The 23,861-nt window shown below is 40.7% G+C and overlaps 4 protein-coding genes across 4 annotated transcripts; all 4 read right to left on the bottom strand.

Moving 5' to 3' along the window:
* Positions 1 to 1,489: 1,489 nt before the first annotated feature.
* hoxb1 (homeobox B1) lies at positions 1,490 to 2,648 on the bottom strand. The gene is made up of 2 exons (XM_022743186.1): positions 2,090 to 2,648; positions 1,490 to 1,794 (listed from the first exon to the last, which is right to left on the bottom strand). The coding sequence occupies exons 1-2, from the start codon at positions 2,646 to 2,648 to the stop codon at positions 1,490 to 1,492; spliced, it is 864 nt and encodes a 287-aa protein (XP_022598907.1).
* Positions 2,649 to 4,213: 1,565 nt separating this feature from the next.
* hoxb3 (homeobox B3) lies at positions 4,214 to 6,209 on the bottom strand. The gene is made up of 2 exons (XM_022743088.1): positions 5,915 to 6,209; positions 4,214 to 4,806 (listed from the first exon to the last, which is right to left on the bottom strand). The coding sequence occupies exons 1-2, from the start codon at positions 6,207 to 6,209 to the stop codon at positions 4,214 to 4,216; spliced, it is 888 nt and encodes a 295-aa protein (XP_022598809.1).
* A 9,959-nt stretch (positions 6,210 to 16,168) lies between these two features.
* hoxb5 (homeobox B5) lies at positions 16,169 to 17,570 on the bottom strand. The gene is made up of 3 exons (XM_022742604.1): positions 17,085 to 17,570; positions 16,931 to 17,027; positions 16,169 to 16,416 (listed from the first exon to the last, which is right to left on the bottom strand). Exons 1-3 carry the CDS (start codon positions 17,568 to 17,570, stop codon positions 16,169 to 16,171), a joined length of 831 nt encoding a protein of 276 aa, XP_022598325.1.
* Positions 17,571 to 18,834: 1,264 nt separating this feature from the next.
* Positions 18,835 to 20,583, bottom strand: LOC111219811 (homeobox protein Hox-B6b). Its single transcript, XM_022742605.1, has 2 exons — positions 20,133 to 20,583; positions 18,835 to 19,091 (listed from the first exon to the last, which is right to left on the bottom strand). Exons 1-2 carry the CDS (start codon positions 20,581 to 20,583, stop codon positions 18,835 to 18,837), a joined length of 708 nt encoding a protein of 235 aa, XP_022598326.1.
* Positions 20,584 to 23,861: the final 3,278 nt, after the last annotated feature.

The following is a 23,861-nucleotide window of genomic DNA, read 5'->3' as shown; positions in this document are numbered from 1 at the left end:
TTGTTGTTGAATCTGTCACTATTCGCCATATCGATTGTCGCCTCCCCAGTCCTTGGCCTTGTGACTCATCTGAAGGGGGAAGCTTTGGGCTTGTAAAGAAATGCATGACAACAAACCTCTTAGCCCTTTTCTAATTTACAGTAATGGGCCGTATGGTATTTCAACTGTAACTTCTATTCGTGGAAGTGTATTAATTTTTAATATAGTTGTGAGAGAACTGCATACTCATGCAGATATATTTCAAATGATTGCTGATTTCCATTTCCTTGAAACATGTTTTCCAGAGGCCTAAAACTATTTAAAGTTCGCACAAACTACAACACTGGCTAAATGGCTTATAACCGTATGAAGTCTAAATATTAAAAGCAATACCTGCAAAAAAAAAAAAAGAAAAGAAAAAAAGTCTAAAGCATGAGAGGCCTGGAGTTCACTCCTCTGAGCCACTCTGGTGACTTGACAGATTGACTCCGCATTCATTTGTGCCTGAACTCTGTGTGAACCTCAGCTTTAGGAAGAAGGGCACCAACAGGCCAGTGCTGCTGGGGCAGAAACTGTGTGTGCGCAAACCCAACACCCAGTGCAAATATTGAAACTGCTGCCCCTTTAGCATCAGATGGAACTATGGTGGCCAGGTCCGGCAAACGTTTGGCTAAAGGTGAAGCCAGGATGAGCAAAGAGATGGTGAATTATCAACTTGGCTCGTTTTAAAAGTACAAATGTGGCCGTTCTATCAGAAAGCTTTTAACTTGAATCATGTAAAATACAAATGAATTTCTGTGACATGTGTCAGCTGTATCCAAGCAGAATTTGGGTAACAAACCAAGGGTGAGACCTGGCTCCCTGGAGTTTGTTGTCATGTTTAGAGCCCCTGGAGGTATTTCGAGGTGAAAAGGTCACTGGGAACCACCCCATGTGTTGTGAAAGATTCCTCTTGTCACATTATGCAAGGAGACTTTGGTGAGACTATTAACGGGAGTAAATATATATAAAAAGAGAACGATTTATTTCAAACCTATAAATTTAAGAAGAGGAAAGGGAGCAAATTCTGTATCAACATTTCCTTTTCTTTTTCTTTTTTACATACACAGCAAATACAACTTTTTTTAATTTTCATTTTATAAACTTTATTAAGCTAAATCATCTCAACAATTGTTGGAAAATACCCTGTAAATAAATAGTGCAAACAATGACACTGAGTACTTCAGTGCTCCAACACAAAACACAGCGTGGGCTTATGATAGGAAGGTTACAAAATACAAGAATGGATGAAAAGACTTTTTTTTTTTAAAAACTTTCTCAGCATTCAGTTTCAGAAATCAGTGCCCTATAAGCACATACCCTGTTTATACTTCACAAGTCCAAAAGCATGTTTCACAGTTTCTTTTGTGGAATGAGGGAACGATGTGGAGAACTGCTCAGGCCCCACAGTCACAGATATTTTTTATTTTTTTTTAATTTTATTTTTTTTTTTAAAAAGTCACGTTCTGCGTCAGTCTTTCCCCTTCGCCTTTGGAGAGGTGTCAGGAACGGAGAGTTTCTCCGCAGGTGCGGGAGTGTTGCTGACCAGAGCGCTGCCCAGTTTCTCACGTTTCTTCTGCTTCATCCTGCGGTTCTGGAACCAGATCTTCACCTGCGTCTCGTTGAGCTCCAGACTGGCGGCGACCTCCACCCGCCGTGCCCGCGTCAGGTATTTGTTGAAGTGGAACTCCTTCTCCAGCTCGGTCAGCTGCTTGGTGGTGAAGTTGGTGCGGATCACGTTGTGCTGGCCCGGAACCCCGAACTCTGACAGGACCGCTGAGGGGAGAAATGGATGAGTGGATGATGGAGGGGGGGGGAAAAAAACATGGAAATCATGGAGCTAATGCATGGGGGTTAGATGAGAATGAAAAATGTGAGAACGAACAGGGAAAACTACAAAGCGTTAATCGCCAAATAATGTTTCAGAAGAATTTAAACACTTTGTCTTAATTATATCAGCTGGAGTGTGTTTTTACGCACCGTGAGCCAATATTACCTCCAGAGGTCTCATGGGAACTCTAAACTACACTTCATATCTGTAAATCTCTAGTCAGTCTGAGAATGAACAAACCTGTTTTAGGAGGATTCCTCTTCACTTTCATCCAGTCGAATGTTTTCGAAGTTTCCTCCACATGCTCCAAATCCTTCTCCTTATTCTGGGGCGGTAACCTTGTGTAAACACTCTCTGAATACTCTTGCTGCCTCTGGTCTCCGTTGCCGAAATGCAGATACTGGCCGCCCGCTGCAACTCCAGGCCCACAACTATCCCCGGTGTAAGGGGCCATGTTTGTCCCAAGGGGTGAAACTTGCGCGTGAATGAAGTTCCGGTCCTGCTCGGAGGCTAGGCCGTACTGGTGGTGTCCGTAGTCCAGGGGTGACCCATACATGGAGTTCCCCGGTGTTGAAAACTGCAGATCCAAGTTGACGTGTGTCTGGTGGTGCAGAGGGAGGCTCGGAGTCTGGTGGGGCCCAGAAGTTGCAGCAACTAAGCGGCCGTCCGGTGCGTAACTATCACTTGTTGCGCACGAGTTGGACGACATGTATCCGTGGTTTAAATTGTGGTATCCAGCCTTGGCACTGAAGATATTTGCTCCCCGGTTGCACACGGGGTAATCTAAGTAAGAGTTCATCCTGGACCTCGCAGGGTTTTTTTTTTTTTTTTTTTGGTTTTTGGTTTTTTGTTTGTTTGTTCAGAACTGATCAAGACTGAGCAGTCATTAATCGGTGCTCCTTGTGCCCTAACCTTCTAGGTAGTATGTCAAAGCTGTAAAACTGCCTTCCACTCTCATATCACCTTCCTGACACACCATGTGACCCGTCAAACGCCAATGGCAAGGGACCAACAGCACTCTGTCAAGTCTGCAGGCTCGTCCATCAAACGGCTCGCATTTACATGACAAATGCTTCAATCAAACTCGCTCATCCATCTGATAAGAACACAAACATCAGGACACATTTTCAGGCTGCAGCGTTAGAGGAGCTGAGAATGACAAATTTATGACAGTAAAAAATAATTCCAATCTATGTCTAACATAATAATAATAATAATAATAATAATGATGATGATAATAATAATAATGTGTGTTTCGTATTATAATAACACTGGCTTCCATAGACCAGAGATTAGTGCACACATCATTCATTATTATTATTATTATTATTATTATTGTATTTAACATGATCAAAAGTTACTACACAGACTGGAAAATTATTCTTTTGACCAAACTTCAAGCAATAATACAAAATATTAATTTCTAAATCAAATGTTTTGACTTTAAATGTATTGCCTATTTGTTGTTTTATTATTTGTCATTTGTCCCCCAGTTCCCTTAATTCTCAGTGAAAAACAAAAATGTATGAAATCTCGCTCAAGTGTTTATCTAAATCTAAGTTTGGTCAGTGTGTGTGTGTGTGTGTGTGTGTGTGTGTGTGTTGGCTTATTACCAAACTATTTCTCCAGGCTTTAGACAACATGAATCCTGCAGACGGACTCCTCTGAATCAGACAGTGTTGTGGAGAGAGAGAGGGAAATTCAGTGATCCATCATGAGCTCTTTTTAAAGATTGACAGCTTGTGTGGCCCACTCTGCCCATAAAAGAACAAAGACGCATTTCAGAACCATATAGACGCTTTTTTTTATCCCCTGGCTTCTTTCTTTAACGACACTCACACTAACATGTAATATCTCCCAAAACCTACAGTCATCCGTAAGGGCGCTGTAATTAAGTAAGAGATAATGTGATGCTAGCTATAGACCTCAAGTGCTAATGAGGCTTTAACACACGCGAAAAACTGGAGGTTTTCCACTTTTGCCAAACGTTTTAGCTGCATCACAGTCTTCTGTTGAACACTGTTGGATGGGTGTTTACTCTGGAGAGGATGACGTGCAATCTCAGCAAACTGCTTTTTATTTATGTTGCCTAAATAACAACATGAACATTTTAATTTAAGCCACACAGGGCTGGATTATAGCATTTCTGGGTGAGGCGCATGCGTAAAAGTTAACACAACAGTAGATAAAATGCTCAATAAGAATAAATATGTATAAATACAAATAAATAGGACTTGAGACTAATATTTAGATTATTAGTTCAATAAATAAATAATAAAAATTCATGCATTGAGACAGATCTTGTCCATAAATTAAAGTTTATCGTGGAGATTCGAGGAATTCGTTAAATCAACATCTTGTCTGCTACAGATGAGTCAGTTTTGGAGCTTGCATGATTCTGTCCTGAGGAGCGCAGCTCTGTGAGAAATATGACCCGTTCACATCCACATTTGTGTTTGCTGTGTGCGCGGTGCTGTGCGCGTTGTAGTGCACGTCGAACTGCGGACCGTGCGTGAAGCCTGGAGCTGGATATTTGGAGTATTCTGCCGCGTACGACGGCTGTGACGGATGTTGTTGGGACTTGAGCGGAGGAGAGGCCGGCTGGTAATCCCCGCCCAGATGGACATAACCCAGGCTCGACAGAGTGGGGCTGCCCGGGGCGGAGGGGGAAGACGGGGGCGAGGAGGAGGAGGTGGTGGTGGTGTTGATGGTGGTGGTGAGGCCCTGGACTCTCTCGTCCTTCTTCTGCTTCATCCTCCGGTTCTGAAACCAGATCTTGATCTGCCTCTCGTGCAGGTTGAGCAGGCTTGCCATCTCCACCCGCCGCGGCCTGCACAGGTAGCGGCTGAAGTGGAACTCCTTCTCCAGCTCCACTAGTTGCGCACTCGTGTACGCGGTGCGCGTCCTCTTATTGGTGGCCGGGGTCGCGCTTGGACACTTCTCATTGACGCTGATGTCTGTGCAGACAAACAGTTAGAAAAAGAAAGGTTGAGCAGGCAGAACTCACAGGGTGGAGGCGGGAAATAGGAGATTTCTATTTTTTTCTTCTTTTTAACTCCTTTTTATTTTTTTTACACTTGTGCCTCTTTTTTTAAGTTCAAGGCCATTCTCAGTCGTTTTCTGTAACTGTTCTCTGCCTCGTTTACTCTTCCATTCTCTTCATGTTATTTTGTTCCATTTATACTAAACTGTCAACTGTGCGATGAGTAAAAGAGCATCAGGGAAACTATAAATAAATCTTAAATAAATAAATAATAATTAGGCTAAACAACAGGAATATAAATCAACAACATCTAAAGGAGAGACAAAGGGGAAAACACGGAGAGAGAGAGAGAAAGAAAAGGACAACGCCTTCATTGAGACAACACAGGGGTGTTAACATGTAAGTTAGAGGTTGTGATGTGACCAAACTCTGCTGTGATAAAGACTGAGAGTCTGGGAATAGAAGGATTTAAACACTGGTGACCAAGTCTAGATACTTTGATTTATCTTTCACTAAAATGATGCCAGAACTGGATATTTTGCTCCCCTTTAAACTGATTTTTTTTTTTTTTTTCTAAATCGAGTTTCCAAAGATAAGGATGTCATGATTGTAAAATAAACGTATCTGTGCTACAACATATAAATTATCTTGATTTAAATTGGAAGATAATTGTCAGGGCTTATCATAAATTAAAGAAAAAGAAACATTCATATCTGTGTTTTCTCCAAAAATGTTATAAACTGACATTTCTGGATTTAAACTTAGTCTTCCTTATTATTTCCGTCATTTTAATTGTTTTTTTCTATAAAGCACTTCAGCTTTATTTTGGAAAGTGCTATACAAATAAATATTGTTGTTTACTCACTTTAAATGACCTCCTCAAACATAATGTGGAACTAAAAACTGAGCCAAGGTGTATTTATCCTCCTGCCTCACGCCTGGCTGAGCTTAGTTAATAGCTGCGACCTTTTGAACCTGAAAAGGCTAAAATATAAAGTAATTCCCTCAATTAACTGCTCATTAAAGGCATCATAAATGAAAAGGGCCTCATTAGGAAACAGTACTCTTCGTGTCATACAAACCTGAGACTCTCCTGCCGTGTTTCTGATGTGAGTGTCTGCACTCTTTCATCCAGGGGAAAATCTTTTTGCTCATGGAGAACTTGGGGTTTTGCTGTTTTGACCTCCGGGGACACGTGCGCTCTAACGTCTCCACTTGCGCCAGTTGCTGTTCTGCGGCTGCTTCATGGTGATGATGATGATGATGATGATGTTGTTGATGAAGAATGCTGCTGACATCATGCACAGACTCGCCGAAGAAGTCGTGGTGCTGGTGGTGCTGGATGTTGTGCGCAGCGTTGCTTTTCTGCATTTCCATGAAATGTGCACCGGGGCCCCTTTGACCTTCTGACGGAGCGCTGGCAGCCAAATGTCACATGGCAGGTTTCCAGAGAGCCCTGCGCTTCTGGCCTGAGAGGATCCAGAGAAAAAAAATGGAGACAGAATCAGGGAGGAGACGACATGATCCATCTTATCAACTCAATAGTGTGCTGACATGAATAGCAAGCCTCTCCTGGCCAGAGAGGCAACGGAAAATTAAGAGTTTGCTGGAAATAGACCAAATGAAAAATACCAATTCCAGGATAATCTTGTAAAAATATATATATATATATTTTATTATTATTATTATTATTTACCCTTTAGTGCCGGTTTCACTAACTACTCATTTTCTTTTGTTACGACACAAGTAAAACAGATATGCCTTTTTTTAATGATTCCATCTTTTAAAACGAGATTTCTTTAAAAACACATTAATAGGCTAGCAGCAGTCAAACTGATACTAATTAGTCAACACACACACACACACACACACACACACACACACATCCCAAATATAATAGGCCTATAAAAATAAAATGCATTTAATATAAATATAAAAGTAAATACATGATTTTCAGAAGTGTGTTTCCTGAAATGACATTAGGCCTGTTAATAAATGAAAGCCTTTATTCAGTAAATGGATAGTCCTGTCTCTAACGTTTTCAAGAGGAAAAAAATTAAATGTTATATCACATTGTACTGAAAAGCTCATCCATCAAACACAAAATAATACAGAAGTCCATTGTGCTCTGCAGCTGTTTTTATGCCCTGAACTGAAGCAAAAAGGCGATTTGAAAAAAAAAAGGGGGAAAAAAGAAATCCCATCTTTTCAGGCAATATCTTAATGAAATTAAATTCTCTCTTCCTCCGATATTAAACAGGACAAAATTATTAAGCAGCAGTTTTAAGGAGTGAGAGGGAGAATATAAAGTCTGGAGGCATGCAGCTTTATGAACTCTGGTTGAACCGCGGCTGGAGTCAGGCTCGTAAATCATAAAGACACATAACCCAGTCCGCGGCACAACAGCCCGGGCTGCCTTACCTTCCCTCCTCCCTTCCCTTCCTACCTTCCTACCTCCAGTCATTCCGCACTGAAACAACAACAAACAAAAACAATCTCACCTTTTGTAAAAAAATAAATAAATAAAAAAAATCCTCCAGATTAGAATAATCCGTGCAGAGGAAGCGGCTCTCTCGCGTTAGATGATGGTGATGGTGGTGGTGATGTGGCTGCCTTTGAGGGGGGGGCGGGGGGGGGGAGCAGAGTGGACAGTGTTTCCGCAGCTCACACCGCCTTGCATAGCATTTCTACACACAATGTCAGCCTGTGTGTGTGTGTGTGCGTGTGTGTGTGGGTGTTCGTGCATGTGTGTGTGTGTGTGTGTGTGTGTGTGTGTGTGTGTGTGTGTGTAAAAAGAAACCCCTCTCTTGCTGATCATGCAAGCTCAGTTTCATATATGGTAATAGCCCTGCTATAAAGACTAGAAGGGGTGGGGGGGGGGGGGGGGGTAAATGTGGACTTGCCTCTAGCATCTTTATGAACAATATAGAGCCAGAATGAAAATCCAAAAGCATTAAGGTGACTCAACAGAGGGCGGGAAAAGCTGAAATATTTTGGCACTGAACTCCCCCTATTTAAGTGGATTTAGATAAGGAAAATGGTTTGTTAAGAAGTACCCCCCCACACCCACCCACCCACGCACCCACTATCACTGATACTGACCCCAAAAGATTCTATTTTTAACATTTCTCCCTGAAGCATTTTCTGCACAGTTAACATGAAACACAACAACTCAGCTCTGTTGTGTTTAAACCGCGCTGGGAACGTGTCCAGAGCTGTAATCATAAATTCAAACATCCAGTTTAGGGCCGATGCCAGAGATGTCATAAATTACTCAGGCAACAGAAAGCTATCAGTATTTAGTCTGGGTTGTTTGTTTTTTTAACACACTCACATACCAAGTGCATTACGTCTTGTTTATGTAATGAGATTTTTTTTTTCTTCTGTTCTAATTTAAATGAGTGATCAGATGGAGTCATTGTAAAGCACTATAAAGGGGGAGGCAGACAGTGGTCAGCAGCAGCGTCCATTAAAAAAGTCTCCGTGCAGAAGTTGAGGCTGTAATGAGGCCTGTTCGAGATCTGGTTTTACATGCCGCAGTGGATCGATTGGCGCTTGCTTTGATCACTCATCTTCACGTTTTTGCTCGATTGCTTTGATTGAGCTCGTGAAGGTAATATTTAACTAAAGTGGCTTTAATTCATGGGAATGGATACCTTTGATCTCTGAGCCGTGGTGTGATGGCAAAAATGTCAATATATCCCAGATGTGCCAAAAAAATCTAAGATATACAAGCCTCTTATTTTGAAAGCTGTGATATAAACTGAGATTCTGCAGGGTGAGAAAGCTGATCACTGTCACGCTTTTTTTTTTTTTTTTTTTTTTTTTTTTTTTTTAAAGAGAAAGGTACAGCAAAATGTCTCTAAAATGCCTCTGTTGGCTTCAAAAGATGTGCATATACACCTACTTTCCAGTTTATTAGGTACACTTTGCAAAACCTGCAACATCCCTGTAATCATCAGAGGACAGTTGCCTTCTTAGATTTTATTGAAACTGTTGTAGAGACATATTTATTGATTTATACTTAAGCTTTATGATTCATTATTAATAGGAAATAACAAAAAAACTCTTAGCACAAAGTTTATTTACTGGACCTGGACTCACTTTTGACTTTGAACAGTGTTTGAATATAACCAAGTACATTTACTCAGGTACTGCAGTACAAGTTTGAGGTAGTCGTACTTTACTTGAGTATTCCCATTTTATGCCACATTCAAACATTCATACTAAATACTGAACTTTTAAATCATGTTTTCTATATGATCTTAATTTTTAAGTGTGATGATTTTTTTATAGATAAAACTACTCAACAGGATTTAAAATTAGCTCCACCTCAATGAACTACAACAGTTAAATGCTGCTTACACATTGTAATGTTTTATGGCCTATGTATATTGCATGTGCATTGAGTTCACTTACTTTACTTAGGCTAAGTGGCATTTTTAATATACGACTTTTACTTGTTAACAGAGTGTTTTTACACTGTGTTATTGCTGCCATAATTTACGTAAATAATCTGAGTTCTTCCTCCACCACTGCACTTTTCATGGAGCAAACAACAACTGAGCTAACTCCATATGCTGATGAAGGCCATGAGATATGGCATAAAGCTCAGGAAATTTCCAGTATAAATGGACTTTATTAAGCTGAGAGACAACAACTTAAACAACTAGAGATTGCAGTTTGTGGTGAAGTGGAGAGGTATTTCTATTATTTTATCCAGCTGCTGCTTATCAGTGAGAAAACAAAATAAAACTTAGGTAAAAATATAAGCATCAAAATATACAAGTACTCATTATGCAGAATGTCCCATTTCAGAGTAATGTATTATTAGATTATAATTTTTGGTCACTTTAATATAGCAATTTACTAACCCTAACCACTTTATATATGCTGGGATTAAATCAAACCCTATCTTAATCTATAATGACACACACCTGTATAGTGCTATTATAAATTACATGTAAATACTGTGTGTGTGTGTGTGTGTGTGTGTGTGTGTGTGTGTGTGTGTGTGTGTGTGTGTGTGTGTGTGTGTGTGTCCTAGGACTGTAGTTGTCATTCAGATAGGAACAACATCCCTGAGCTGCACTTTATACGTCCCATCACTCTCCACTCTTTCTGTCTGATCTGTGATGGACATGCACACACAACCCCCCCTCTTCATCCTCCTCCTCCTCCTCCTCCTCCTCACCCCACAAGCCCACCACCCCTCCATTCAGTGTGCAGGCCTGCTGACAAATGCAGCACACTGCAACCTCTCTTGTCAATTAGCTGCGGGAACCACGTGTCCAGAGGAGGAGGATTTATAGCTCTGAATCAATATGGAGACAGTTGAATCAACAATGGCAGCAACTTAATTTCCCACAGACAACATAAGCAAAGCAAATAAATAAATACAGGCTTGTATTCAATACAAATATATAGTTAAAATTAAAAAATTAAAAAAAGTTTCACAAGTCATAAAGAAAAGTTAATTTTCCTCATCAAAGAAAACATTTAGCTTTAAATGAGAAAGTCAGGCCTGTAAGTGCTCTTATAAACAGCATATAAACATTAATAAATAGTATGGAACACACTATAATGTAAGCAGATGCATGTGTTTATCAGATAATGAATGAAAACACAGTTGTATTAATGCTAAATATGTCTTAATGGGAGGACGTTATAATTGCTGACAAATTCTTAACATTAATTAACACTTAAAATGTCCTTATATCTACTTTAAACTACATTATCGTGTGTTATAACCCCTTTATTAAATGTCTGCTGCTTATAAATATTAAATATGGCACTTTTTGTTACATTATTCCTTCAAATGAAACCCAGACTCTCACACTGACTTTGCCTCTGCTCTTCTGTTGTCAACACAGTATTAAAACAATCTTCAGTAAAACTTACTTCTTTTCTTTGCGCTCTCATCTTCTCATCAGGACAGATTCTCTGGTCAGTGTGTGTTGGAGTTGTTTGTGCAGGTCCTCTCCTCACATTTCCTCTGCAAACTCAAACTCCTCCTCGCTCCACCACAGACAGTGGCGGTGAAAAGAAGACGTGATAAATGATGTGCTGAACAATGACCACATTGAGGGGGTCCTGTCCTGCAACTTTCACAGATGTCATATTCTCCAACAATGTGCAGCAAAAAAAGAAAAGAAACTGACTCTGCCGAGCTCTGTGAGAGAAAACTCCATTCAGAACTCCCATCTGAAATAGATACATTCAACTTTCAGCACATTTTTATTAAGCTTAGAAAATAATAAAAGAATACACAGCAGGGTACCAAGTCTCCAGAACTTGCTTCCTCAGTGGAAACATATAGAAAACAATTTTTATTTTCTGTCTTTTAAATGAAGGTTTTCTTCCCTTCGAGGTGAAGCGTCATCGCCTACATACTCCCCAAGGTGCGAATTTGTGGCTGCTGCTAATTTTACACAAATTCGGATCTACAGGGTGTATATAGATGACAGGTCGTCAGCCTGCGAGCATGGGGACAAAAGCTGCAGCCTCTTTTACAATTCGGCTACTTAAACCATCTAATTAAAGGCCTATCCGTCCAAATATCAGATACAACATACTCACATTTCAGAGTGCAGAGCTTCGATACGACGTTTAAACGTGATCTTATCCTGCTGTTTGTGAACTGACACTGGACACTTGTACAATTGCACTTAAAAATAAAAAAAAAAGATTAGATTTTTTTTTCTTCTAATAAGCCATTAAGTCTGCTGTTATAAATGTTAAGTCATTAATAAAGGCATTTAATCCACTAAATCGGCCATTATGAATGTTAATAAGTCATTAATAGTCGCTATAAATGTTAACAGGTTATTAACAAAGGGGTTTAATCCATCACGTCTGCCATTATAAATGTTAATAAGTCAGTAATAGCTGTTATAAATGTTAATAAGTCATTAATAAATGGCTCTAATCATCAATTCTACAGTTATAAATGGTAATAAGTCAGTATATCACAGAAATAACCCCGTCAATTCGTGTTACCAGTCAAAGGAGTTTTCACAACCATGGCAACCCAAAAGTTCTTTTTATGGCTCTATAAAGTATTACTTAATGATTTTATTAATCATTAATAAAGCCATTAGTTGAAAGCTGAACCAAAAAAACACTTTCATCCGGAATTCCAGCCGTGGTTTGGACAGATAACTACATGATCACGTTATGGCTCTGTTATGGGTTTATTTCTGTTATAGTTCACGGGGGAATCATCAACATGTTCATGTCACATCGTGGGTCATAGCCTTCCACTGTTTGTGTCACTGTCATAGGCTTCAGATACAGTCAATACACCAAGTGTGAGGTTTTGCTCTTTCTTGGCACCAGAGTCTTTTACTTATTTTGAATTATTTAACCATATAACCTGAGTTTCACCTTCATGCTCACAGCGGTGGAAGAACTCAGATACTTAAGTGAAAGTAGCAATACTATAATGTAAAAATACTCCATTACAAGCAGCTGGATATAGCCGACTTAAAGTACCGAAAGTAAAACTTGTTCTGCAGTCAAATGTTTCCCGTGACTTATGCATTATTAAATATGACATTATTAGATATTTAATGCCGATTTATCATTTTACTGTTGGAGCTGGTGGAGCTAGTTTTAACTTCTTTATATACAGTTAGGTTTAGTGCAGTGGTTTTACAGGGGTTCGGTCTCTTTCATAAGGGTCACCACATAAATCTGAGAGGTCATGAGATGATCAATGAAAGAAAAAAACTCATTTTTGACACAGAATTGTTGATTTTATGGATGTTAGTATATAATTTACCTCATAAGTTTATGTCTTTGGAACTGATAATAAAAACTCCTGAACTCCTGACACCTGAAGGAGCTTTCTATAAGGAGTCACAGGGAAGAAAAAAAAAAAGAAAGTTTGGGAAATATTGGTTAAATATGTGACAATGTGTTGTATTTTATAAGCTCAGCATATGTTATTTCAATGTAAAATCTTCATCTGAGAAGCATCTAGCTGTAAAGACGAATGTGGTGGAGTAAAACACAGAAATGCACGAGAGCAGCTCAGCTCAGAGTGTCAGGGATTAAAGGTTCATTCCGGCCACTCAGCCTGCGCAAACCTCCACAGATAAACTCATAAACACGCTCGTGGTGACACGGTGTTTTTCTGCGCTCTGCTCTCTAACCTGCGTGCCCCCGATTATAAGAGCCCGAGCCGGGAGAGCGGGGGAAGAAAAAAAAAAAAACACCATCCATCATTAGGCGGACCGGTCTGAGGCGCCCTCTGCTGGCAGAACAGCTGCATCACAAACACCTCACAGCAGCAGCAGCAGCAGCAGCAGCGAACTGAACAATCACACATCCTGCCAGATGTTGAGCATCTATGACACGATCAACTGGTCCAAGGTGACACTTGTTCCATGTATTTTATCATGATTAAATTAATCACTCTGCATTAAATCAAATGGGAGGGGTTTAAAACGGTTATTAACATAAACCTTTCCTCGCGTTACTTATAACTGTTAAATAAATACAGTTTCCTGCTTTACATTCAATATTAGAACTGATACAACAAGTGTTTACATGAATTGAGCTGAAACTGTGGCTGCTTTAGGAAATATTGTTTAACTAGATTTTATTCTCACAATAGAAACCATTTGCGGTTAAAAAATAGAGGTTGTGTTGCTTTGTGATGCTTTTCAACCGTCTATGATTTACAGTAATTCTTGCACCACTTTCTGCAAACGTAACTTTTAAAACAGCTGTTGCAAAGCAAAGTGGAGCTTAATTCTGTTATTAAATTTACGCAGCATGTTTGCAGTGATTTTTCCCAGAAGCACAGCCCTTTTAGAAGTTGATATATATTATCAATAAAATCCTATAAGTTTCTCATTTCGTGCGCAAACCACAGACTCTCCTGCAGACCTGAGTGTCGATGGTGACAGTGCAAAGTCTGGCAGCAGCGCGCTTCCTCCTGACGCATCTGCGGCTGCAGTCTATATCGTCTACTGACCCAGCGATGATCCCCGCCGCCATGAATTATGCATGAGATCCGGGTACAGATTACCCCTATCAATATGCAATACTCATTACGCTGGTTAAATTGCCACTTAATAGTTATGAATATGTGGAAAATGTCTGGGACCCATATAGCCCACCACTGGTTTTAACTTTTCTTTTCTTTTTTCTTTTTTCTTTTTTTTTTTTTTTTTTTACCTGAAATGAGTTTGGAGAGACTTTGGAAAATATTACACAAGTCTCATACAGCCTGCTGCCTTTTAGTTTCCTGAAGATAATATCATTATGTTTTATCAGTGGCCGGTAGACAATGCACTATAGCCTATAGAGAGCCTGGGATTTCTTTATGTAAAAGCAGTGAAGCCTGTGTCCAGCTCTGAGTTTGTCCGAGACTTCACCTTTGGCCGCTCGGTGACTTGACAGATCTGGATAAATCATTCTAGGAGCTTGCTCAAGTTCGTTTCATGGCAGCTCCATAAAGCCACTGAAATAGTCTTAAATCCGAGAGATGTAGAGTTTTATTTCTGCAAAACATTTTGTTTTTGTTAAGCGCTTTGTGTGTTTCTTTATTTCTAGCACGAGAAATTCTGATCAGTGGCTATTTCCTATTTCTGAGGCCGGGAACACCCACTTCCAAACATTTAAATATTTCCATGATAAGAAAACATTTTTAAAAAAGGCAAATAATCTGTGATTTTCCTGCAGGTAAAAATGTCTTTGCTCTCAAATTGTAGGAGTGTGCAGCATTTTTTTTAAAAACTACAATTTATACTCACAATAAAATGAAAAAACTTCATATTTAAACTGACACTTTCAGATAAAAATTCAGCAGCCAGAATATTTTTTATAAGGAAACAGTTATTCCAAGTTTTCCCAGCAGCTTAAACCAACTAAATATGACTGGACACCACTTCCAACCCCAGTCCAGCCTTTCCAGTCCCATCCATGCAGTTAAGCCGTCACTCTCATTCAAGGTTGTGAATTATATAGTACATTGTCTACTCCCCAAAACCATAAAACCAACTTTATGGACCTCACGTGACTTTTCACAGTCTGTAAGTAATATAGGCCTATACAATCTTTGGTAAGGGGGGATTTTTACCAACTTCACCACTGCCTATATACCTGTAAGCCAAAGCCACTCTTTATTTACTTATTTTTTTATATTTTTTTAGGGGGATTTTATCACCAACACACTTCTCACATGCCAAACACGCATCTCGCTGCAAAGAGGTCAGAGGAGGTAAGTTTTAAAAAGTCTTCTCTTTCACTCTGTCTCTGCTAAAAAAAAAAAAAAAAAAAAAAAAAAAAAAAAAAGCACCCAAAAAAAAAAAAAAAAAACTGGTGTAAAATCTTGTTGTTGATCCGACATTTCAACAATTCCTTCAGGTTAATCATTAATGAATCTAGATCGGGTCAAAGCAGACCGGGACTTTTTCCGCAGCTCCACAAAAAAAAACCCTAAATATGACCCTGCCTTGTATTTGTATTTGTCCTAATTGATAATACAGTCGAGACACGTTCAAAGCAATTGAGAGAAACTTTATTTCCAAGCGCTATGAGTTCACTTACAAATACAAAAAGCTTATTGGCGAAAAAAGCTTACATCACTGCCTATCCACAGAATAACCCTTTGCACTAAAAATTTATCACATTGACAGGTTGAATACATTTGCATTGCTCATAATTAGTTCTAAACAATAATAATAATAATAGATGCACAAAATATCCTAGAGCTACACATTGGCTTTGTTTATGAAAGTTTATGGTTTTGGCCACAAGATTAACCATCAAAAATAGCAGTAAAAGTTACACTAAAGCGCTTTTTAAATGGCCCCGGAATAACATTACATTCAATGAAGAGCAGCATATGGTTTGGAAACTTTTTTTTCTTTTCTTTTTCATCGTGTGTGTGTATATGTGTGTGTGTGTGTGTGTGTGTGTGTGTATGTGTGTGTGTGTGTGTGTGAGAGTGTGTGTAACTGTACAATGAATTTTACTCCTGTTAGACCGTCAAGAAGTTACAATAAAGAGCTCAAGTTTAAACACCTTCAAGAGAGATAAAGACAGAGCAAAGAGCATGGACAGTTAATACCCCCAGTAATATTTACATCTTCTTTTTCCAAATAGGACATCTAAGCTATCATAGTACAACAACAGTAAACTAAAAATGGCATTTTAAGACCACAGGATACTTCTTTTTCTATCACAATAGCATGCTGGAAGGTGCTGCGCTTTCAATAGCTTTACAGTACTCATGGATTTCTTTCTTTCTTTCTTTGTTTCTCTTTTTTTTTCCTCTTTTTCTTTCTTTAATTATTATTATTTTTACTCTCCCCAAAAGTTATTCAGTTGTGGAAGGCGCTGCCTCCTGTTACAAGACTCATGCTTTTCAGTTTATTGTCCTTCTTCCACTTCATCCTGCGGTTCTGAAACCAGATTTTGATCTGTCTTTCGGAAAGACACAGGGCGTGGGCTATCTCTATCCTCCGCCGTCTGGTTAGGTACCTATTGAAGTGAAACTCTTTCTCCAGCTCTAGCGTCTGGTAGCGGGTGTACGCAGTTCGGGCCCTTTTCCCATCAGGTCCAGTCATATCTACAATTTTACAGAAAATCCAGACAATTAGCAACCGCACTGAACAACAAGAAGAAGAGAAGAGACAAGGGGGTGGGGGGGGTGGGGGGGGTTAGAGGAGTAGAGGAGGTTTTTGGCTGCTGGACTTATTTTTTTTTTGGAGGGGTCACAACATGAAATGAGCTGATGCAGTAAGGAAGCATGCATGCAACCAACACGACACATAACAACACGGGTATCACTGCCCTGTTCTTATCTCCAGCTCTCACCACCAGCACATTTGACCAAAAAAAAAAAGAAAAAAAAAAAAGAGCCTAAATCCACATTTCACCAACCATCCTCTGTGAGGCTCCAGCGGCAGTTAACCTGGACCCCACCGAGAGCAAACAGTCCCAGAAAGACTTTACAAACACTGCCTTTCTTCCCCCCCAGTCATCCACACCAGCACTGCTCACTCATGCAACACCTGACAGATTTATGACACCGCCGGCGTGACACCCTTCAAAACTAAATATTATTAGATGTGTAAATATACCATGGCTTATGTGCAGTTTCCGCATCCAGGGGAATATTTGTGGTGTTTGGCAATCATTTGATGTGGGAGTAGAGGAGGTGGCGTTGGGTTCCTGGTGCTGCTGCTGCTGCTGCTGCTGCTGCTGTTGCTGCTGCTGCTGCTGCTTTTGCTGCGCCCGAGTCGCCGTGCTGGAGCCGCCGCTGCTGTGCGCGCCTTCCTCGGTCTCGGAGGCGACGGTGGCGTCCTCTATCTCCGTGAAATGAGCGCTGTTGCTTTTGTTGAGCGTGTTGCCGCTCGAGGTCGTGCCCCGGTCAGACTGGGGAGAGGGGCTTTTTAGTTCCAGCGGCTCCCGGCTGGCCGAGGCGCACGACGGCGGCACCGGATCTGGAGACGAGAGCGAGCAGTTGGGTGTCTGTCTGTACCGGGCGTCCGGCCCGAATCCCCGGGCATCCTCTCTCACGGCACCGAAGTGGCTGCCGGTGTTGGTGCGGTTCACGGTTAGGTCCATGCCATTGTAGTTGTAGCCGAAAGACCCGGAGTGCATGGTGCCAGGGTCTCTGAAGGAGCCGCTCACAGCGCCGTTAGTCCCATAATTTAGTAACTGATAGTCGGAGCCATTTGGATAGCGCCCTGAGAACGAGTTTACAAAGTAAGAGCTCATTTGCTTGGATTTTTAAAGCCTCGATTTGTAGATCTTTGTCGCTATAATCCTGTGTGCTTGCACGATTTATGGATGCAATCATGAATTATAAGCAATGAAGCCCTACTGTACTTTGCCAGGTATGCGGCCAAATATGGGAGAGCGTTCGGGAATCACGTGCCTTTGTTGACCAGTCGTAAATCCTCACTGATGACTTCAAGAGGTAATTCATGCTCCATGGTTACAAATGATGACGAAATAATGGTCGTTAGGCTCCAGTCAATGGTGCCTCCCCGCTGCGCCCCCGAGAGCCGTGCGGGCAGAGAGCGCCATCTTCCGGACAGAGGTGGTACTGCTCCGCCGGGACGCGCTGTCAGGGCCCCGGAGCCATCCATCATTTATGTAACACACTGATAATATAGGCCACAAAAGGCTCAGGTAACACATAACAGAGACTTATCAGCCGCACTGTTGGCAGGTTAACGCGCACAGTGTCAAACAGGAAATTATTTAAATCTTTACTCTGGTTTTATGTGAATTTATAGGTTTATTGTGACTTTAGAAGCAGCACAGCTCCCTGTACGAATTTTTAAAAAATATTCATAATATTCATAATAATGAGATTTTTGTCTTGAGCATGAATGACACCACAAGAGTTTCCAATATACATCAAAAAGCTTTTATTTCTATGTACAATTTCCTAAACAAAATATTGCACACAATATCCAGATGTGCATTGAACACATGGTGAACAACAATAAATAACATGTAACATTTCTCATCTGTACAAATTCAGCTGCTGATGGCACAGCTGTAAACAACAAGCCTAGACTATTATAGAACAACTACAGCACAAGATGTACAGTAAAGGACGAAGCCTCTTTTAATGTCATGAGGAAAACAATAATAATAATAATAATAATAATAATAATAAAACTCAGTAGGCCTATGATAATGAGGTAACAACATTTTCAAAAACTAAACACTAAAAATTATTTACATTTTGGCGGATTTTTGCATAGTCCCCTAAATAAAGACACAAGCACAAGGACAAACAGAGGAGGACCTGATTTTAACCTAATGCAGACACTGTTACCGTGCAGATACTCAAAGTCTATCACTCTACACGTCTCTAACATGTGATTCGGAGCACTTTTATCTACAAAGAAATAATACATCATTTTTATTCTGGGAGTGTGCACACAAACACACGCGCGCACACACACACACATGCCTCTCTGTCAGTGTCCTTTTTTTTTCTTTTTCTTTTTTTTTTTTTTTTCTTTTAGCTCTTCTTCTCTGCCTGTTCCTCCTCCTCGGGCGTCTTTGAGGGATTGAGGAGTTTGTTCTCCTTTTTCCACTTCATCCTGCGGTTCTGAAACCAGATTTTGATCTGTCTCTCCGTCAGACACAGGGCGTGGGAGATCTCTATCCGGCGCCTCCTGGTCAGGTAGCGGTTAAAGTGGAACTCCTTCTCCAGCTCCAGAGTCTGGTAGCGGGTGTAGGTCTGTCGGCCCCTGCGGCCACTGCTGCCAAATGGACCTGGAAACAAGGAAATTAATTCATCAGTTAATAATTAAATGTTTTGTCTCGTGTGAATTTCCAAAGTGTAGGAGAAGAGTCTACCTGAAATTGCACTCAAAATCTGTAGTGGTGTATCTGAAAAAATACAATAAAGTGGTAATTCAGTGTAATGCAGCTCTAAATCACAGACTTATAACATACAGATATAATATTTAGCTGTGCATAAAGTAGTAAATTATAAGAGTCACTAACTGTACTTTACTGTATATATATTTTAAAATGTATCCTTTAAAACTCTCTTCTTATAGTTACGCACACATCTGTGGATGGCTCTCTCTCTATCTTATATTCATTTTCTAAATCATATATTCTATAATATCATATATCTCTTTATTGTGCTCATGGCACGCCTTATAGTGATATTATAATGATCTCTACATATATTCAATTAAAAAAAACTCTCCTAAATGATGCCATTAATGTAGGCTAGCTCATAATGGTAATAATGTGGTGCGTAAAAGTGACCTCATGGTGTATTTTCTCTCTTATAACAACACTATATTGTTCTGTAACACTACAATAGAGATGCAGAGTCAGAGTTCAACTAAATAATGTTTTGTTTTTTTGACATTTATAGTGAAATTAAGATTTTTTTAATAGTTATTATATATAATGTGTTGTTGTATTTCTGAAAAAGGCCCAGTCTGGAGATGCCATGTGACAAGAGGCTGAGAGCTCTAGGCCCAGTCTGTATGTGCGTGCGTGCATGTGTGCGTGCACGGTGGTCGTGTATGTATGTGATGATGTAGTAGCCAAAGCCCTGAAGGCGCATGGAGATCTGTGCGCAATCAGTGTAATCACAAACTCTTACTTTCCTCTAATCATCACTCCGTGCAGTTTGCTCTTTGTAAATGTTCAGCTGTTTCAATGTGAGAGTGGGTCTGAAGCTGTCCGCAGCTGACAGGTAACTCTGAGGCTCGGGACGCTCACTTCATGCACTCCTGCGCTCTTTTACCTCCGGGCACCGTGACAACAACAGAGTCAAAGGTTCGTACTCACCGGCGGAGCAGGCGTTCATCCTCTGCATCCACGGGTAGATGAGAGTGGAGGACTTGTCGTCGATGCTGCTGCTCATACTGACAGTCTGCTCCGGGCACTCCGCTTTGCGCTGCTGATGCTCCTGAGTGACAAACAGCGGCTGGTCCTCGCGGCTCGAGAAAGCGCACGAGCCCTCCGCGTCCTTGTAGAAAGTCCCGACCGGGTTGTAGTCGCAGGCAGCTCCGCCGCCGGCCCGGCCGTAGATGGCCGCGGCCGCCGCGCCCGTCTGCTGGTAGTAGGACGCCGGGTAAACCTTCTCCTGCATGTTGGCTGCTCCATATGTGGCCGCGTTGGAGTAGTGTCTTAACGGATCGGTGTATCCCGAGGAATATAACGGTATCTGACCCAGGAGAGAGTCCTGTCCTCCCGGTAGAGACACGGGAAAAGTTGAGTTAACAAAATAGGAACTCATTGGGTGGACAACGGGGTGTATATACTCCGGAGGAATATGATTTGTTGTCTTTTATAGTCCAAGTGGTTTTGCCATTACTTTATCGGAGATTTGGTTTTTGCTGAGAGGGGGGGTTGTGAGGTGCCACTGAATACAGAGGGGAAGTGTACCATCTGATCAACCTCTGGCCAATCACCGCCGTCTGTGCTTCCACTATTGCACCCATGGGGGGCTCTTGTTGCGCGCAGGGGTCCCCGGTGAATCGAAATGAAGCGCTCGAGTCTGTCGGTCTTTACGCACGTTCACGCACACACTCACAGAGATGCTGCGACTCATAGAAATACATATACACCCAAAAAAAGAGAGAACAGAACCAACACACTACATGTATGAAGTGTGTGTGTGTGAAAGAACACATCAGTTCCTTTTATGCAAATACAGTCCAGGGAAACAGACACACTTAAACAAGCATGCGTGCACAAACTCTTCCTTCCTCTCTGTCTCATATTGCACACAAACGCACTCTCACACAAACACACTCTCACATGCAAATTCAAATGCAAAAAAAAAAGAAAGAGGAAGGAAAAAAACATCGCAATGACGCGCCAAACACTCTGCGCATTATTTCCTTTTACGCACAAATTACTGGGAAACATCATCATCCTCTCTGAGCTTCTTCCTCTGCCTCCAGCTTTCACTTCCATCTACTTTAAAATAATCGACTGTAACTAACAAACACACACAATAAACCGCTGTGTTCTTAATGCAGCCGCCACAGATCCTGCTCCAAGTCTGATTCAGTCCAGATCTGCGTCAATAATGATGATTTTTTTTTTTTTTTACTCTTATAAAAGGTGTGAGCTCGTCCTGATCTCTGATCCATCTCCAGCCATCACCATCCAGTCCATGAAGACGTGCAGGAGAGCAGGAGGGAGGACACGCGCTTCCACATACACACACACACATCATCATCATCATCGTCATCACCATCATCACCTTCAAGTGGACACCATAGTTTCACATTTAATAAAAAACTGTGTAAGTATAAATGATGTAAGTCTCAGTATTTACCTGAATCATGAGTTACTCATCTATCAATATCCGTATTTAGCAATAATTAAGCAGATCAATAAATGTTAATATTAATATTAGTAGCTAGCCTATATTATGTGGTATTATATACATTATTATGGTTATCATTATGCACCAGTTAGTATTAGCTGCTTCCTATTATTAATGACCCCAAAATCTAGAGCAGTTAAATCCCTCCCTTTTTGGAGTTAATCAAACAATTTTCCAGGATTTTCGCGCAAAAAAATATGAAATTTGCTAAATTAAACGTCATAATTAATATTTATGATCATTATAATTCCATTTAGACAATGTCTATTTAATTAGCTTTCCTCTTTAAGAGAAGTTGCCTTATTGAATGAAAAGTAAATTGAAATATGGAAATAAAGCAGTGTGTTGTAATAATAATAACGAGGGTGTTCATTTTGTTACAGTGTTTTGGATGAATTAGACAGAAAAATAAATATTTGTATGATAGTGCCTCAGTAAAAATGATTAATTCTGATATCATCTTTAGTTTCGCTGAAGCTCTTTAAGTAAAAAAAAAAATATTTTGATAATATCTGTTTCGAAAACATTTACATCTAAACATTAGAATTATAAAATCTTCATTTTTGGCTTGAATATGTGAACGGTGGCGCCTCTCAGCCAGGCCGCAACATCTGCAGCTGCATGACAACAGCTGGCCAGTCTGGACGGTGCAAACAAACACTGATTCAACATATGTACTGACAGAAATATGAGAAAGAAATCTCCTGTATTTCTGTCACATGACGTTCTTGTACAAAAACTGCAGCGTCGAACTAGACACACAAACGCCACAGATGCGCCGGAAATCCAACAAAATGTTTAATATATGGATTATTGGCTCCATATATTTATATAAAGCCACACTCGGAGCAAATATTTGTTTAAAGATAATAAAAAAATGTGGAAAAACGGATGCGAAAGCGCTCGAGGAGCAGACAGCGCCGCACAGTTTCAACCTAAAAGACTGCTGACGCGTTTTTCAGAATAAAACGACCAAATCAAATCATCTAAAATAAGATAGAATAGAATAAAAACCTGTTAGCAGAGGAAAAAAAACAGATGTTGGTGATTTTTAAGAAAAAGGCGTCACAGCTGTAGCATAGGCCTTGCCTCACCATCATCATTACCATCATCATCATCATCATCAAAGTCAAGCCTGTCTGGCCTGCAGCCGAAACCAGTCATCATTGTATAACATCCAGTTTGACCAAACTGACAAAATGTGGCTGTTTTCACTCATTTTTTTCAGGTCAGACACTGCGGTTTGTTTCCGGCGCTGCAGCCTCTCAGGGGTTAAACGCAGACAGAGCAGCAACTGGTTGTGAATCGCTCACACAACGCAAGAAAAAAAAAAAAAAGGGTTTGGACTGGATAATTGCCATTTCTTGCAGACTAATCTTCCCATTCCCAGTAATATAAACATCAGGCCCTACAATGACAGGTCAGGCACAACAGAGCTGCAGCGGCGCACTTGTGCTCAGTTAATCGCTGCTATATTAGAAACACGGTGCCCTTACCTTTTGTTGATAATCCATCATTTCCAGTGTGGGTGCCACTCCTGCTCAAGCTCCTCTCGCTTCCTCTCTTGTCTCTTTTTCCCCACTTTGTTCAAGTGATTTCATGAAAGTAATCCCACCATCATCACCACCATCATCACCATCATCATCATCATCCAGGGGTGTGCTGATCCCTCATTTTCACGAACATATAGCTGCACAAGTGCAGCCACATTAACATGGCGCACACGCCGAGGCATCATCGCGCAGAGGCTCCATCGCCCAATTGTTTTTTTTGGATTTTTTTTTTTTTGGAAAATTACGCACGCGTCTCACAAAACAACACGACACACGCGTAATGCATATACACAGAGCCAAGAAAAAAGCTTGTGTTACTAGTGTTAAGTGAATGAGCGGTGGAAAAACAGCAGCTGCAATATAACCTCATGGGAAATAAGTTCCCATTCCTGCTGTCCACATGACCGGCAGCGACCAATCCTGGAGCCCCGCGAGTCGTAAACTTCCATGGCAAAGTTGTAAATTTTCATAAACAGCAGCCGTTTTTGTGCTTAAGACATGCTTTCCCATCGCCATCTTTATTTTCTCCAAGGCCCCGAGATGTTTGAGTTTGATGCTGCGTGAGAGGGAAAGTGTTAGGAAGTGGGAATGTAGGAGGATTTTGGTGAGGTTGACATTGTACTG

This window comes from Seriola dumerili, unplaced genomic scaffold (assembly GCF_002260705.1).
Source record: "Seriola dumerili isolate Sdu_G_001 unplaced genomic scaffold, Sdu_1.0 BDQW01000068.1, whole genome shotgun sequence".
NCBI lineage: Eukaryota > Metazoa > Chordata > Actinopteri > Carangiformes > Carangidae > Seriola > Seriola dumerili.
The sequence above is the reverse complement of the archived record's forward strand: the minus strand, read 5'-3'. Positions and strand labels throughout refer to the sequence as shown.

Coding starts and splice junctions, on each gene's coding strand:
- hoxb1 (XM_022743186.1), bottom strand. CDS start 2,648: ATGAACTCTTACTTAGATTACCCCGTGTGCAACCGGGGAGCAAATATC. Junction 1,795..2,089: donor GAGGAATCCTCCTAAAACAG/GTTTGTTCATTC, acceptor TTCTCCCCTCAG/CGGTCCTGTCAGAGTTCGGG.
- hoxb3 (XM_022743088.1), bottom strand. CDS start 6,209: ATGGAAATGCAGAAAAGCAACGCTGCGCACAACATCCAGCACCACCAG. Junction 4,807..5,914: donor ACACGGCAGGAGAGTCTCAG/GTTTGTATGACA, acceptor TTGTCTGCACAG/ACATCAGCGTCAATGAGAAG.
- hoxb5 (XM_022742604.1), bottom strand. CDS start 17,570: ATGAGCTCTTACTTTGTAAACTCGTTCTCAGGGCGCTATCCAAATGGC. Junction 17,028..17,084: donor GCTCCAGCACGGCGACTCGG/GCGCAGCAAAAG, acceptor CAGCAGCAGCAG/CACCAGGAACCCAACGCCAC. Junction 16,417..16,930: donor GAAACTGCACATAAGCCATG/GTATATTTACAC, acceptor GTAAAATTGTAG/ATATGACTGGACCTGATGGG.
- LOC111219811 (XM_022742605.1), bottom strand. CDS start 20,583: ATGAGTTCCTATTTTGTTAACTCAACTTTTCCCGTGTCTCTACCGGGA. Junction 19,092..20,132: donor GATGAACGCCTGCTCCGCCG/GTGAGTACGAAC, acceptor CCTTGTTTCCAG/GTCCATTTGGCAGCAGTGGC.